At 37.2% G+C, this 16280-nt stretch overlaps 1 protein-coding gene across 3 annotated transcripts in view; it reads left to right on the forward strand.

The window, feature by feature from the left end:
• Nucleotides 1-16280, forward strand: part of dpysl3 (dihydropyrimidinase like 3) — an 81242-nt gene that overhangs the window by 39391 nt on the left and 25571 nt on the right. For all 3 annotated transcript variants that reach the window (XM_030153723.1, XM_030153724.1, XM_030153725.1), the window contains exons 5-10: nt 1660-1721; nt 2431-2511; nt 5881-5949; nt 8282-8402; nt 12725-12881; nt 13995-14136. In XM_030153723.1, the coding sequence (XP_030009583.1) occupies nt 1660-1721; nt 2431-2511; nt 5881-5949; nt 8282-8402; nt 12725-12881; nt 13995-14136 (632 nt within the window). The remainder of the gene's footprint in view (nt 1-1659; nt 1722-2430; nt 2512-5880; nt 5950-8281; nt 8403-12724; nt 12882-13994; nt 14137-16280) is intronic.

The raw sequence follows: 16280 nt of genomic DNA on the forward strand, positions 1-16280 counted from the left end.
TTTGGCCATATCAGTATTTGGAAAACCTTCGTACCATAATCTCCTGTCTGTGTAGCTGGTCTTGTCAACTCATCAGACTTGATACAATCTGGTCTTGGGGCTGAACTGGTCTTGGTTTACAGTGGTCTTGGTTACAATACTAATTGCAAGGCCAATGCTGACACAAAAACACAAAAGTCTGGGACTTGTATCATGAGATTTCGATAAAAAAATTAATTTCCTCTAATCGTAGGTGAGGTGTGCAGTCCTCCTACCCAGGACACACCCCTGAGTCTGTCATATCATAAACATACTAATCAAGACTCACCATTCTCTGATGTTAATGTTTGCTAACATTAGCCCTCAGACTAATGTTACATTAACACGGCACACATTTCACTTCCCTTTTGCTCTTGCATTGCATCAGATCCAGGCATTAGCAGGGATGTTAATGGCTCAGATCAATATTGTTGAGGGGACCCTGGAGGGGAAAGTCCTCCACCTTAAAAAACAACAAAACAAAAACCAACTCAAAAATGTTGCTTTAACTCATGTGAATATTTAATGATGTAAAAAGGCCCACTGAAATATACAAGTCATTTAAGTGTACACTAGATGTAGAATATTTTCGCTGCTTTACCTTGCTCTTCGACAGCTCTTTGTGATGGGAATTGAAGCGCTGAAGTTCTCTTCAAAGCCACCACATTCTCTTAACAATAACAGTCATTTTATACACAGACCGTATCTGCTTTGATTGTTTAGTTTCTTTTTTGCTGCTGTGTGAATTTTAGTGATTGGTTTGGATCCAAATTAACATACTAACCATCTGAGGCTGAGGCTCTACAGTGTAATATAACAGCTTCAGTTCCCTGTGGAAAAGAGAGTGTGGTTTCACATGTTCCCAGTCAAGGGCAGATTTTATGTATCTCCCAGTTTTTATACGTCTCATAACAGTGAAGTCCAGCTGAGTCTGCATCACTTTAAGCTTTGTTTTGGGCCATTTTCAACCCAAGAAATGCCCGTCTTTATAACTTTATTGACTATTTTTGGGCACCACAGTGGTGTAATAGTAATTACTTCCCTGTCAAAGGTAGAAAATTCCATGATCCATTTCCAGTCTTTCTGGACTCTTTATGTGTTGAATTTGCTTGTTCTTTCTGGGTATGGCTATGTGGCTTTCATCTTGTTACTCCCATCATCAAAAATAAGTGCATGTAGGTTAATTTTCTGTGGCTGCAATCAAGGTACTGATGAAGATCTGGAGTTGGTCCCTGAACGCCTTCAGTGGCAGCACACTGCTCCTAATGTGTTAATGATAGGAACTGTGTGTATTTAGATGGGTTAAATGCAGAGGCTGAATTTACCTTAACCTGTAAGACACTAATAAAAGTTAAAATCAGAACTGACAGAGTCATGTAATTCATTTTACAGTTAAAAACTTGTTAAAGTATGCAATACCTTTTTCAAAAACGATTATGATTTTTAAGGAGCCACTCATTGTCTAAGTTCACCAGATTCTCAAAACTTGTAAAAGTGTCTCCCAAAGAAAATAGAGTTCTGCAGATTGAATTTACCTATTTAGGTGGGTGCTGAACAAATCCTAAAAAGCAGCATTTCAATCAAAATTAGAATTTAGTTATTAACTTTCGTCTTAATCTATTTTTTGTTCCTTTTTCTTAGGTGTGAACTCATTCCAGGTCTACATGGCTTACAAGGACTACTACCAGATGAGCAACAGTGAGGTACAGTAACTTCAGTTCAGTTTAGATGTCACCAGTAAAGGTCCACATCTGTCTGAGCGAAATAAAATACAATTATATTATTTACACCATTCATCTCACATCAGTTACGATGAATATAAATCTGTAGAACTGGTCACTGATACAAGGTACAAGATTTCTTCTGAACTGTGGATACGTAAGTGAGGAAAAAATGAATAATTATGACATCCAGTTGGAGGTGAAAAATCATATGTAAAAACCTGTGACCTAAAATAGACTTTCAGAGCAGCATAAATCTTTTTGCTTTATCCTTATGTAACTTATAACCTATGATGTACTGAGTGAGTTCATGGTGGAAAAACAAAGTGAAAGTCCAGACAGAGAGGCAGGACTCTTCATGTTTCTCATGCAGCCTTAGCTAATTCAGTTTGTCAGAGGAGCACATGAGGCAACTGAAATAGTCTAGCTTGAAAAACTGATGTCATGCCGCCCGTTAAAGAACTGCGGTGCAGCGGCGTTACAGCTGCAGCTCATCCCACATGAGGTGAACGTTAATTTCTGTAGGCCACACAGAATAATTGTAGTGTGTCGTGGTACACATCATGTAAACTGTGGACTTCTTTTACTTTATGGCTTAAGGTCAACCTCTAAAAAAAAAGGAGTGTAGGATTCATGTGTAAACAGTGGAACAACTGTGTAATCTGAATGTGTTTCTGTGCGTTCTCTCCAGCTCTATGAGGTCTTCACCTTCTTGGCAGAGAGAGGAGGCATTGCTCAGGTCCATGCTGAAAACGGCGAGATCATCGCTGAGGTAAAAAAAAAAGAAAAGAAAAGAGAAAGAAAACACTTCCTCTTCTGACTTTCCTTTGCCCCCCCCGTTGCTCTCTGTAATTACTTGTCTCATGTCCTTCTCTTTGAACTGCTGTTTTAACTCTGTGTGATTTATTTCGGTTTAGTTCATCTTCATAGTCAAACCTTATCGCATTGTATCTCCACTACCTTCAGACTAAACACACTGTCACTGATGAGAGGGAGGGTGTGTTTCCCGTAGGACAGTAATATAAGGGTGCAGTTTATACAGGGCTGCCCTGCGTTACAGACAAAGCAAAGTGAATGAAGTGTAATAGGTGGTGGATTTAGAGGAGTGGAGCTCTCCAGACCATGCCTGGACTCTGTCACTGTGCGTGTGCATTATGTGCTAAATGTGTGTTTTTGATGAATGTGGTTCATCTCTGATCCCAGCCATCATTTCTGGGAGTCTGATTTCTATCAGTTAATTTAAAGTTCAAAAAGTCAAAGTTTATTGTAGCCGAACAGCCATAGAAAGTATGTCTCTAAGGGCTGTTCATAAAAGTCAAATAATAAACATCTGCAAAATATAAAAGGTGGCGTAAAATACAATGATGCAAAACATGCACATAAAATGCCAGTGCAACCCAACCTGGACACAGATGAACACATGCACAAAGATTAGTAACATGACACACATAAAAACCAAAATCAGACGGTTAATTTGGCTGAATATGAGTACCTGATGGTATTTTTGACTTAAATTTAGACTAAGGCTATGTTCAGACTGGAGGCAAATGTGGACGAAATCCAATTTTTTGCCCATATGTGACCTGTATGCAATCTGTTAAACACAGTTTGAACAGCACAAATCCAATTTTTTCAAATCCAACCATCCATCATATGTGGTCCTAAATCTGATATGTGTCTGATACTTTGTAATGCGACTTCAGTCTGAACAGCCAGGTCACATTTATCTGACCTTTACGTCATTGAAATGCGACAAACATCACAGTTCAGCAGTTGGAACTAGAAGCACTCGGAGAGCGCAGACCTCCGCCAAGGCTGATCAGTGCCCCCCCCCCGTGGGCCCCCCCACCCCCGATCACCACCAAAATTTAATCATTTCTTCCTTATCCCATTTCCAACAAACCCTGAAAATTTCATCAAAATCTGTCCATAACTTTTTGAGTTATGTTGCACACTAACGGACAGACAGACAAACAAACCCTGGCAAAAACATAACCTCCTTGGCGGAGGTAAAAATATATTTACTTCTGTAAACACACTGCATGCCTGTGTGGTCACGTATTACATCAGGACCTCTTTTGCGCATGGTTCGCATTCAGTTTATACTCAAAACTGATAGAAGTCACATTTAATGTGAAATATGAACAAGCACACAAAAAAAAACGGATTTCACCAAAAAATCCGAGTTGTGCATTAAACGCTGCTGTCTGAACGTAGACTTAGACTTAGACAAACTTTATTAATCCACAAGGGAAATGACTCGGTCACAATAGCTCAGTTGCATACAAAAACACTCTTGAAAAAGCACTAACAAAAAAGTAAAGTAAGTGTGAGGCGATAAAAGCAATGAGTAATATAAATAGAATAGACTAGTAACGCAGAAAAAAGTCAACTATGCTAGCTACATTTCTCTGGATAAAGTAGACAGTTCTAGAAAAAACAGGGTGAATAAGAACAAGCCCTGTCACCTACTCGTGCTTTACTTTACTTTGTTTCTGGAATAGTCAGAGGAGCGGCATTTTACAATCATAGAGCCCTACCAGTACATTAAAATAAAGCTCAGTTTAAGTTAAAGGTTTAATCTTGCAATTACATCTAGTGTTTACAAGGAGCCAGTGTAATGATATGATCAAACATGTCTCAGGTTCTAGATTATATCATGACTTGTTCAAAAGCTCAGACAGAGAGCGATTGTTTAGACTGGTGTGTGATAAATGTTAGTGGTAACTTCCAGTAATACTGTTAGTGATGAAAGAAAAGCCAAATTGACTTCACATGTTAATCTTATTCTCTTGTTATATTTAATTCAAAGGCTCTAACTTCTCTACAGTAATAAGTAAAGTCTTCATTTTTCAAAGCAAGAAGGACAAATTATGAAGTTGTGTTTCTTGCCAGTTATTCTATCAGTATGTTCCAATTGCAGATGGATGTGTAAGTGTTCTTTTAGAGTTTGGGTACTGACTAGCACACCTCAGCTGTTCACAAATAGTCCAAAAACCTACCTCTTATTTCCTTCTCTGAATCACTTTTCCTTGACCACATGACAAGGAAAAATGGAGGAAATAGTCTGTAAATTTTTACACGACTAGAACTTTTCCTCGTAACACACTATGTCTGCGTTATAATGAATGACACTCTGGACTGATTACACAAGGAGGTGGATTTGGACGACTTCAGAACATGTTCCATAGCTATAACCAGCTACAACCAAAAACCTACTGACATCCATTCACAGCTGTGGCTCAACCACAAAACATAAACACAGATCTACATGTAATCTACACAGATACTCGACAGGTTTTGGATTCTCACAGCTTTCCCTCTTCAGCTTGGCCTGATAAAACTGCACACATCCTCACACATTCTTTAAAGCCAGAAAAATAGAGGTAGAATGATTTTGGAGAGTTATTAAAATTCAATAAATCAGCTTTAACTCACTGTTGGAACTTGTGCTATGTAAGTGTTCATATGGGTCATACGTACAGGGTTACCGTGGTGTCTTAAAAAGTCTTGAAAGTCTTGAATTTACAAATCTGTATTTAAAAGAAGTCTTCAAAAGGTATTACATTTGGTATGGTAGGTCTTGAGTTGTGTTGCCATAAATTGGTTTGCTGGATTGTGTTTAAATGTGTCTGTGAAATGTCCAAGCTGTAAAGAGAGTAACACTAGACTACTCAGTTCCACTTGTTTAAAACTGACAATTTATTTTGAAATTAGGAATCAATTATCGCTAACTTTGCAGCCCCTGGTGAGAAATGATCACAGAACATTCAGCCCGACAAACACACAGCTGTTCATGCACACACCACCTGAGAAAGCTGACTTTGGCAACTTTAAGGGATGAGTCACAAGCAAAAAGTAAGCATGAGGAAATGCAAATGTAATAATTCCTGGATGGACAAAAAAATCATTCTTGATGTGGTTGACACAAGTTTCCCTAAATTCTTGGACTCATGACTTTTTGCCAGTGTGGCCGTGACATAGGCTGTGAAATAGCCATTAAATTCTGTTCTAAGTAGTCTTAAAAAGGTCTTAAAAAGACTTGTAGAAACTTTAACTTGTAGAAACCTGTAGGAACCCTGTGCCAACATGTTGCTATAAACTAAACAGGCTAACAGTTTGTTTGATGTGTGTTTTTCAGGAGCAGGCTCGGATGCTGCAGATGGGTATTACTGGACCTGAGGGACACGTGCTGAGCAGGCCCGAGGAGGTACATAAATATTACTGTAGATAGACAGTATTTGTAAATAAGTTATTTTAAATGATCTGATTTCACTCAATTTTGTTCCGATTTTCCACTGTAGTGATAATGTGTTGAACATAAACATGCTGCCTGTTTGGCCAGTGCTCTCAAGAGCCCACTGCGGTCAGATAATTAAAAGACATATGCAAACAGGCCACACATAAACACACTGCTACGGTCCGCTCTGATGTTACTGGACTGCTTTCCAAACACACATTGTTCTTGTTACACACATGTGGTCTCTGTACGTAAGCATACAGTGAAAATTCTTACATTCCACCCAAAATCTTCCTGCTAATGTTTCTTCAGCAAACAGTGAAATGAAAGCCATGCTTCCAACTCAGCGTCTTGTCTGTCTTCGGTCTGAGTGGGACTTTCCACTCAGAGTGAAGTGGTCCCGCCGGTGTCGTAGTGTCATGCAGTAAAACAGAGTCTTAAGAATCAAAAGCCTGGAAACATAATCTAACTGAGCGGAGGCCAACGTGGATTAGTGCTTTATCTGTGCCTGGCGTCCTGTTTGGTTTCAATTTATTGGTTATTGGACTCATGTTGTGTTTGAGGACTAGAGCAAAACAATCTGTGTTTGCGTCACCTTTCAAACTACAAAAACTTGTATGGACAATTGTTTCATGTGTCAGCCTGTTTGACTTTTTATGAGAATCTTTTAACTATTCCTGAATGAAAACATATTGCTGTTGACAAAATGGATATTTTAGCAACTAGCCCACAGGTGCCAAACATGTGGCCTGTGGGCCAAAACTGGCCCGCCAATGGGTCCAATGCAGAAATGACCCTTAACAGATAAAGGTGTCAGAATCACTGTAGTTCAGGTTCCACATACACACCAATTCAATGTGAAGTGGATCAGACCAGTAAAATACTATCATAAGAACCTATAAATCAGTGTTTTTCAACCTTGGGGTCAGGACCCCATGTGGGGTCACCTGGAATTCAAATGGGGTCACCTGAAATTTCTAGAAATTGATTAAAAAAAAAAAAAAACCTTACTAATAAAAAATATATGGTGAGTTGAGAGAGACAATCCCAGTCCATAAAAGACATGATAAACTGTGAAGCTGAAACTGAAGCACTGTGGTACTGTTTATCTTTCAAATGTTCATTGTGGTCAGTTTTAAATGCTGCAGCTCTTTCATAATTCATAGTTTGAGTTCTTGTTTGTTCAGTATTAATTGTCAGCCTTGTAAATCCAAGCTGGACTGACTGTACATATCCTGACCAAGGAAAATCAAATTCTCACTTTGTGCAGTAATCTACACCTGGCTTTTCTGCCTCCATCCATGATAATATACATTATATAGACTAAATGTTGCCTAAAATGAACGTTTATTTGCAACATAGTATAACAAACTATTACATGATCAAAAACAAATTAATTTTGGCAAAAAAAAATGTCTCTGTTTTGAATGTCTGGGGTCGCCAGAAATGTATGATGTTAAAATGGGGTCATGAGCCAAAAAAGGTTGGAAACTACTGCTATAAATAATGAAAACTGCAAATTTTCTTATGTTTTGGTGTAAAAAAAGTAAAATTACATAAAAATGCTCACATCTACAAATTATCCTTTTACAATCAATGTGAATAACCTGAACAAATATGAACAACCTGAATTGTCTTAAGTATAAATTTAACAATATTCTGCCTGTTATTGAATGTTTTGTGTATTTGTAAATCCACTGTGATCTGTAAGTCATAATGCACATGTGTAAATGATGAACTGAGACATAATATTGTTAAAATTGCACTTATTTTTCTTAAAATGTTTCAGCTTGTTCATGTTATTCAGATCATTAAGGAACCTTTATACATATAAATATTTTTGTTACATATTTTTTACTTTTTCACTGTTATTATTTTAATGATCCAGCCCACTTCAGATCATATTGGGCTGAATGTGGCCCCTGAACTAAAATGAGTTTGACACCCCTGAATTAGACTATAGATGTCTTTAGAAGTTTGTCTTTAATCCATATAGTGGACTACAACATGTAAGAGAACTCAGCGTGTACTGTTTATTTTCACACTATTTTGCTCATGTGAATACACTTGCAAACCCACCATGAATAAAACCATAACTGAATAAAACTCTATAATCACCAGTTTATGAAGTAAAAATTATAAGCTTCCACTTGTCGAATTGGTCAAAAATGATTTATTGAAATAAAACAGCTTCAAAAATACTTAATGTTCAGTGGGTAAGATATTTTAGGAGCTTTATTTAAGAAATTTGTAATGGGAAAAACATTTCCAAGTTGACCACAATATCCTTTTTCCCGTGTAGCTAGAGGCGGAGGCGGTGTTTCGTGCCATCACCATCGCCAGCCAAACCAACTGTCCTCTCTACGTGACCCGTGTCATGAGCAAGAGCGCCGCTGACATCATTTCACTGGCCCGGAAAAAAGGTAAAAGCCTCTGATTTCTGAGACCGCGTTCATGCAGATATAGTACCTGCTGCAATATATTATTGACCTCATAAGGTGATATTTCTGGCTTTTGCACACACGCACACACACGCGCGCGCGCACACACACACATACACTGCTGTTCATAGAAGAAGATTTTTGTGTCTTCTCGGTCAGATCTCATACAAATCGCTGCTCAACAATAAACACTCAGGTGAAAGGATTCCTTATGTTTGCATAGGTAATGTTTGTAATAGGGCTGCACGATATTGGAAAAAACTGACATTGCGATGTTTTTTAACACTGCGATTTATATTGCAATATGAAAAAATACTCAGGAGGATATAACAGCTGAGTTGTGTCGACGTAAAAGGCCAGAGAAATTAGTTCCAATCCAATTCAACTTTCTTTGTAAAGCACTTTAAAACAACCACAGTGGACCAAAGTACTGTACAGAAAAATAAATAAAAAACAAAGTAACAGAGTAAAATACAAGACTAGATTAAAGGACATAGAACAACTGTAAAAATAAAATTAAAACTTAGAAAATTAAAAAACCAAATAAATACATAAAATACAGAAGAATAGATAAAACCTACATAAAAGAATAGAATACAAGAATAGATTAAAACATAAAAAGCTGTACAATTAAAAACAACAACAAATAAGAACAATAAACCAATACCAAATAAAACAACTGAATAGAAATAATACATTCAAACATCTCACATGGTTTGTTACTTGTGTTACCTCTTGTTGCGGCAATAGGCGCAAGACACTGTCGCCACAGAACATGCGTTTCAGTGTCATCCTTCTTGTAGCTGAAATATTTCTAGATAACTGACGTTGCTTTTCTTTTTGGCACCAAGTCTTCATTTTTGGTTATTTTTTTCTTTTGTTCTTGTTTTCTTTGTTCTGTTGTTACCAGTGACTCACTCCATGTGTAGGGACGTGGTCTGCTTCAGCAAACTGATTAAGAATGATTGTGACGCAGTGTGTGTCAGGTACCCAGGTTGAAATTAGATGAGAACATGTTGAGTTCATTTATCTCCTACATCGCAGAACCTGCAGTGTGACTATTGCACATACGTACATTGCGATGACGATGCTCAAACGATATATTGTGCAGCTCTAGTTTGCAATGTAGGTAATGTTAGTGGATGAAAACAAAAAAAAAACAAAAACAAAAAAAACGCAACGTGTCATTACTGTCACAACGGGGAAAATGAGAGGACTCAAATGCACAGTACTGAAGGGAAAAAAACACAAGTTTATTAAACATAAATGAAAACTAAACAGACACACAAAACCTGGGTCAGAGTCTGTAGAGGAAGATGGATAAATGTCAGGGTTATGGAGTGGGTAATGGAGAGGAATGGACCAGCACTGCATGGCTGCAAACCTAAGCCTTAAATAGGCTGGGAGGTGATTGGCCACAGCCACGCAACGCCAGCAGGTGAGTCCAATAATGAGGAGATGAGGAGAGGGAGGAGCTGAGGGCCACACAGGTACAGATCATGACAATTACAATATAACAGGTGGATGCTCCTCTTCCATGTAAAGTCAGTCATTGATTAAAATGTGTTCTGAATATTGCATTACTAACCACTGAATTTCCACATTTAAAACTTCTGTGAAGAACTCCAAAGTAAAATTACTAGAGATGGTAAATGTTGGAGGGATTGTGGGTACACTCCAGCAGACCACTTCCATATTTTTTGGGAATGTCCTAAAATCGCCCCCTACTGGACAGACTTGATGGAGAGCACTAAACTGATGACTGGGTTACAACTGGACTGAGGAAACAGGACAGATACCTACTGCAAATATTACTGGCTGCTGGCAAGAGGTATCTAACCCATGAATGAATGAAGAACCACTGACACTTTTGGAATGGACAGAAATAAAAAAAAAAAAATTAAGTTTACCATATGGAGAGTATAATTTTTTTTTTTTTTTTTTTTGAGACATTGTTCTGAAAAATGTGAAATATACTGGAAAAACTAGAAACAGTCCCCGAATCAGAGTTTACAGTAACTGCTGGTCCTTTCCCACTCCTAATGGCCAATCTAATTATTCATTTTATACTTTGGATCTGGTGAAAACTGTCTCACCTCGAACAAGAATTTATTTATTTTTTTTTTAATCCAATGCTTTAGTTGGTGTGTTGTTGTTGTGTTATTGTTTCTCTGTGCTGTTAAAATTAAAAATATCCAATTAATAAAATTGCCTTCAAAACATAAACAGTATTTGCTCTGAAACACTTGAGGTTGTGTTCGCTGAAGGAAGAGAAGCCAACAGGAATACTAACTAATGTACTACTGCGGAAGGAAATCTGTGTAAGTGTACGCAATATTTACAGTAATTTCACCACATTATTATAACATCAGGCAGCTTTTTCCCAATCTCACCTGATGTCTTTGACAAAAACAGTAATTTTACCACACAGAACACAGGAGTTTTTAATAAGTTTGAATAACAAACAAGGCGTTGACTCTAAAGATGTTTACTTTTGTGTTGGAAGCTAAGTACCATACCTAGAGGTGGGTGATATTTATCACCTACAATAATATCGTGAATGTTGATTTGACAATGTGCAATTTTACATGATCGAATATTCATACTGTCTCGAAAAGAAAACAATCGGACGGTAAAGGGGAGGTGCATGAAAGTCCTCATTGGCCGAATGCGTGCTTCAGAAGCCAATCAGTGGACAGGATTCAGTCTGGTGGGGACTCGGCAGCACCCTAAACACAGCATCGTCTCACATGGAGGAAATATGCAGGAGTCTCTGTCTCAGCGGATGATTTCATAGCAGACGTGGGTCCACATCACTAGCCTGGAAATTGTTCGGTTTTGACCAGACTGATGTCGGTCAAAATAATGTTATATGCAAGACCTGGGGTGTCATAAAGGGGATGTAAATGTAACAAATTCATGTGGAGGGGGTCCAGTGGATACAGGTTAGAAGTTGTGAAAATTTCATGTAAGATCGGCTGTATAATAGAGGAACAGAAGGTTGGAGTTGGACACTGAAAGCATGTTAGGTTTCACTTTTGTTTCACCCCAGCGTTAGTTATGTTAGTTATGGACCGCACATCCATGTATATAACTACTGCCCCTACCCCACGTACATAACCCCCCCCACACACACATGTTTTGCAGAAGATGTATGAAGCAGAATAGAATAGAAAATAGAATAGAAGCTTTATTTGTCATTGCATAATAAATACAACAAAATAGCACATGCCACCCATACAAAAAAAAACACAAATACTTTTCATGCTACATTCTTCTCACTCATAAATACATTCAACAAGCACAACAAACACACCGAAACATATCAATATTAAAATACTACTATATAAAAGTGCAATTATATAAAAAAGTGCATCTATATAAAAGTCCTCTGGCTTGGATTTTAATGTGCTGGTGACTATAGTGTGTGTTGGTGGTTGAGGGTGTGGATGGCTTTTGGAAAAAAACTGTTAATGAGTCTGGTGGAATGTGATCTGAGTGACCTGTATGGCCTTTAAAAACTAACAAGAACTGTTGTTCTGAAATGCTTTGTCTATCCATGGATGTCCTGGTAAGCAAGTAGAATTTTACAGCATTTTTTTGAATTAAAAAAAAAAAAAAAAAAAAAAAGGGAAGAAAGAAAGAAAGAAAGAAAGAAAGAAAGAAAGAAAGAAAGAAAGAAAGAAAGAAAGAAATTCACATTTTAAAGGATATTGTCAGATTATCGTTATCGGGAAAAAATTTTAAAAATAATTGAGATTAATGCATGTTAGCACTCTGTTTTAGCAATTGAGTAGGAGAAGTATAGTAATGTTATAGTTAAAGGGGAGGCCTTATGTTATATATGACTCCACCACTGCCCAAAAAATGTCATAGTTTAACACAAATAAACATGTTTAGAGACAAATTTCTATTTTCTTGAAGTGTCCCTTTGCACCCTTCATGGATATGCTGCTGTCTTTGGCTGTGTTCCTCGACTCTAGTATCTAAACCACAAAAAAAGACATCAGATGGAACGTAGACCAGACAGGAATCATACTTTGTTTTGTTACATATGAAGGAAGAAAACGAAGCCACATTCAAGCCACAGTAACAAATGACAACTTAATGTTTGACGTTTCAGAGGTCAGGGATGTTGTAATCACTGTTAGATAAATGATAAAAGCCTTTTAGTGAGAATTAACTGTCAACAAATTAATCAGGCTTGACTGGAGCAACATATTGTTTAAATTAAAGCCAATAATCAGTGAATTAAAACAGTCTGATATGCTGTACAGTTGACACTCTGGTTCTTTCTTTTCCAGGAAATGTTGTGTTTGGAGAGCCGATCACTGCCAGTCTGGGCACTGATGGGACACATTACTGGAGCAAGAACTGGGCCAAGGCGGCTTCGTTTGTAACATCACCCCCTCTTAGCCCTGATCCCACCACTCCAGATTATCTGAACACCCTGCTGTCCAGGTAATTCACATTTTTTAGAATCATATGTTTTTATAAAATGGCATGCATAGATTTTAATGACCAAGGAAATGCAGTTTGTGTGTAAATAAACTGGTTGTTTGTCCTTTCATTCGTCAGTAACACATCGTAAAATACATAGTAACAGTAAGTAGTGGCAAAGTACTAATAATGAGCTATCTAATCTAATCTAATTTAATCTGTTCTAATCTATTCTAATCCAATCCAGTCCAATCAAATCCAACCCAGTCAATTCTAATCTAATCTAAACCAAACCAATCCAATCTAATCCAGTCCAATCCAATCAAATTTAATCTAGAATAATCCAATCCAATTTAATCCAATCTAATCTAATCTAATCTAATGTATTCTGATCTAATCTAATCTAATCTAATCTAATGTATTCTGATCCAATCCAGTCCAGTCCAATCAAGTCCAGTGTAATCTAATCTAATCTAATCTAATCTAATCTAATCTAATGTATTCTGATCCAATCCAGTCCAGTCCAATCAAGTCCAGTCTAATCTAATCTAATCTAATCTAATCTAATCTAATCTAATCTAATCTAATCTAATCTAATCTAATGTATTCTGATCCAATCCAGTCCAGTCCAGTCCAATCAAGTCCAGTCTAATCTAATCTAAATTTATCTAATCTAATCTAATCTCTTCTAATCTAAATAAATCACGATTGGTTTATTTACATGCTTAAATTACATGAAAAAGGAAAAACACAAACACAATATTTCAGAATAAATGTTATACATGGACTTAAAGTGTTATTGTATTGTGTGTATTGTTATTGTAAATATGAAAACATGACCCATGCAGTGGTGTAAAACTGTTCAAATACAGGATGAAACTCAGGAGTTTTGCTCTGTTACAACTCATCAGCACTGGTTACACAACTGCTGTTTGGAAAGTCAGTTAGAAGGAAAAGCATTAGTAACAGTTTGTACTGCAAGAACAAACTTTGGCATGGGACATAATTCACTTCATTCCAGTCCTGGTTGTCTTTTTTCCTGACTGCAGGACAATAACAGATCGTGCTCCTGTGCTGTGTCGATTCTATCATTGCTCGGCCTTTTCATAATTTTCCTCTTTTATTTTGTCCCAGTGGAGACCTTAGTGTGACTGGCAGCGCTCACTGTACCTTCAGCGTGGCCCAGAAGGCGATTGGCAAAGATGATTTCACTCAGATCCCAGAAGGTGTCAACGGAGTGGAGGAGAGGATGGCTCTCATCTGGGATAAAGCTGTGGTAAGAACTAGTTTTCTTTAAACTTTGGATGAACAGATGGATGTGGGAAAAAAAAAAAAAAAAAGACTTAGCGATTTTCTTTCTAGTCTCTAGGCTTTTTTTTTTTTTTTTTTTTTTTTTTACATCTGCGGCCTGTTTTCTGTTCTTCAATATGCACTTTGAACTGTTTGTTATTTTGCAGTCAAATCAGCATCTTGTTCATCTCTGTGGTCTCTATTTTTGAAGGTCTTCTTCTCTGCCTGTCTTTTATCTCCCATCACTGTTTCTCCTACAGTTCTCCTCTGAGCCTGTGCTTTCTTTTCCCTCCAGTTTGAGTTCTTTGGCTTGTCTCTGCGTCAGGTCTACTTTATCCTTTTAACATCTGTCCTCCTTTTCACCCTCGGACTCAACACACTGCTTATATTTATTTTCCTTTCCTTTTTTCTTTTTACCACTGTGTCTGTGTACTGATAATAAAGACAGAGTTTGCCGTGGTAGACAGCTGTGGACCTTTATACAGACGTTTTAAAGTAAAACAGACTTAGTACCTTCCTGAGGGCAGTTACTGGAAATCTCAGGTCGCACCAAACTTGGACTGAATTCTTATATAATTTTGTAAGATCAATGCAGTATGTTGATTCTATGAAGAACCCTTTGGATGTAGATTCAAAAATGTTAGTATACTGAAATAGTGGACAAGTGGAAAAGTTTATGGACTGGAATATGTAGTTAATCTAGAGCAGGGGTGTCAAACTCATTTTAGTTCAGGGGCCACATTCAGCCCAATTTGATCTCAAGTGGGTCGGACCAGTAAAATAATAATTGAAAAAAGTAAAATTATATTATGATCAGGTTTACATCTACAAAGTATCCTTAAAAATTTAAATAACAAGAACAACTTGAATTGTCTTGAGAAAAACAAGTGCAATTTTAACAATATTATGCTTCGGTTTATCAGTTTATCATTTACACATGTGCATTACAATCACACAAAACATTTAGTAACAGGCAGAATATTGGTAAAATTGCATTTACTTTTCTTAAGACATTTCCGTTTGTTCATATTTGTTCAGGTTATTCACGTTTTTTGTACAAGTATAGTTTGGTGATGTGAACATTTTCATGTAATTTCACTTTTTTACACCAAAAAAAACAAAGAGAGAATTTGGGGTTGTCATTATTTGTAGGTTATTATGATAATATTTTATTGGTCTGACCCACTTGAAATCTAATCGGACTGTATGTGTCTGTATGTGGGACCTGAATTAAAATGATTTTGACACCATTGATTGTTAATATCTTCAGTGTAATTTTTGCATTTCACAAATTTAATCCGCAGGCCAGATTGGACCCTTTGGCGGGCCGGATTTGGCCCCCGGGCCGCATGTTTGACACCTGTGATCTAGAGAGTGGAGAAACCATGTGACACTGAAACAGGAAGTCACTTTTCATTTAACCATCTCATTCTTAAGGGTCTTTGCTTGAGTCTGGCACTTTTTCTGTCACCATCTTGGGGTTTTTTTGGAAACAGAATTGCCCACATTTATTCAAAACACGTTAGAGGTGGAGCAAGGGAAGAAACTTGCAAATGCTAATTTACTGACACCAACCAGACTGACTACACTTTCATGTTAAACTTCCCCACGCAACATTTCAGTTATTTGTTAAATGTTGGTCAGTTGAGGTTCAATTACATGTAATGTATGAATACACTGATTAGAATGAGATGGCAGATGACAGAACATATAATGCAACACCACATTAACCCAGAAAGACCCAAACATCCACTGATCTAAACACTTTAATATCTGTTGATCCACTAATCCTATCAATACATGTCAATAATTGGTGTAAAATACAGTTTGTCGTCTTGTCATGGTCATCAGCTATGACCCATTTGGATGTTCAGAGGCTCCATCGTTACTGTGAAAACACTGTCATCTTCTACAACATTGATTCATTAGTACAACCCATAGAGATGGATCAATGACAGTGGATGGACACACTGGATTTATGCTTGGTTAATGAAATATTTTGCTTAAAAGATGAATTTTTATTCAGTTTTCTGTGTTTCTGATGTTATAATGATCAACTTTAATTTGAGCTAACATGAGCATCTACATGGTCAGAAAATGAAATATGAGAAAATACCTGATTTTCACTGA

This window comes from Sphaeramia orbicularis, chromosome 14, assembly GCF_902148855.1.
Source record: "Sphaeramia orbicularis chromosome 14, fSphaOr1.1, whole genome shotgun sequence".
NCBI classification, from domain to species: Eukaryota; Metazoa; Chordata; class Actinopteri; order Kurtiformes; family Apogonidae; genus Sphaeramia; species Sphaeramia orbicularis.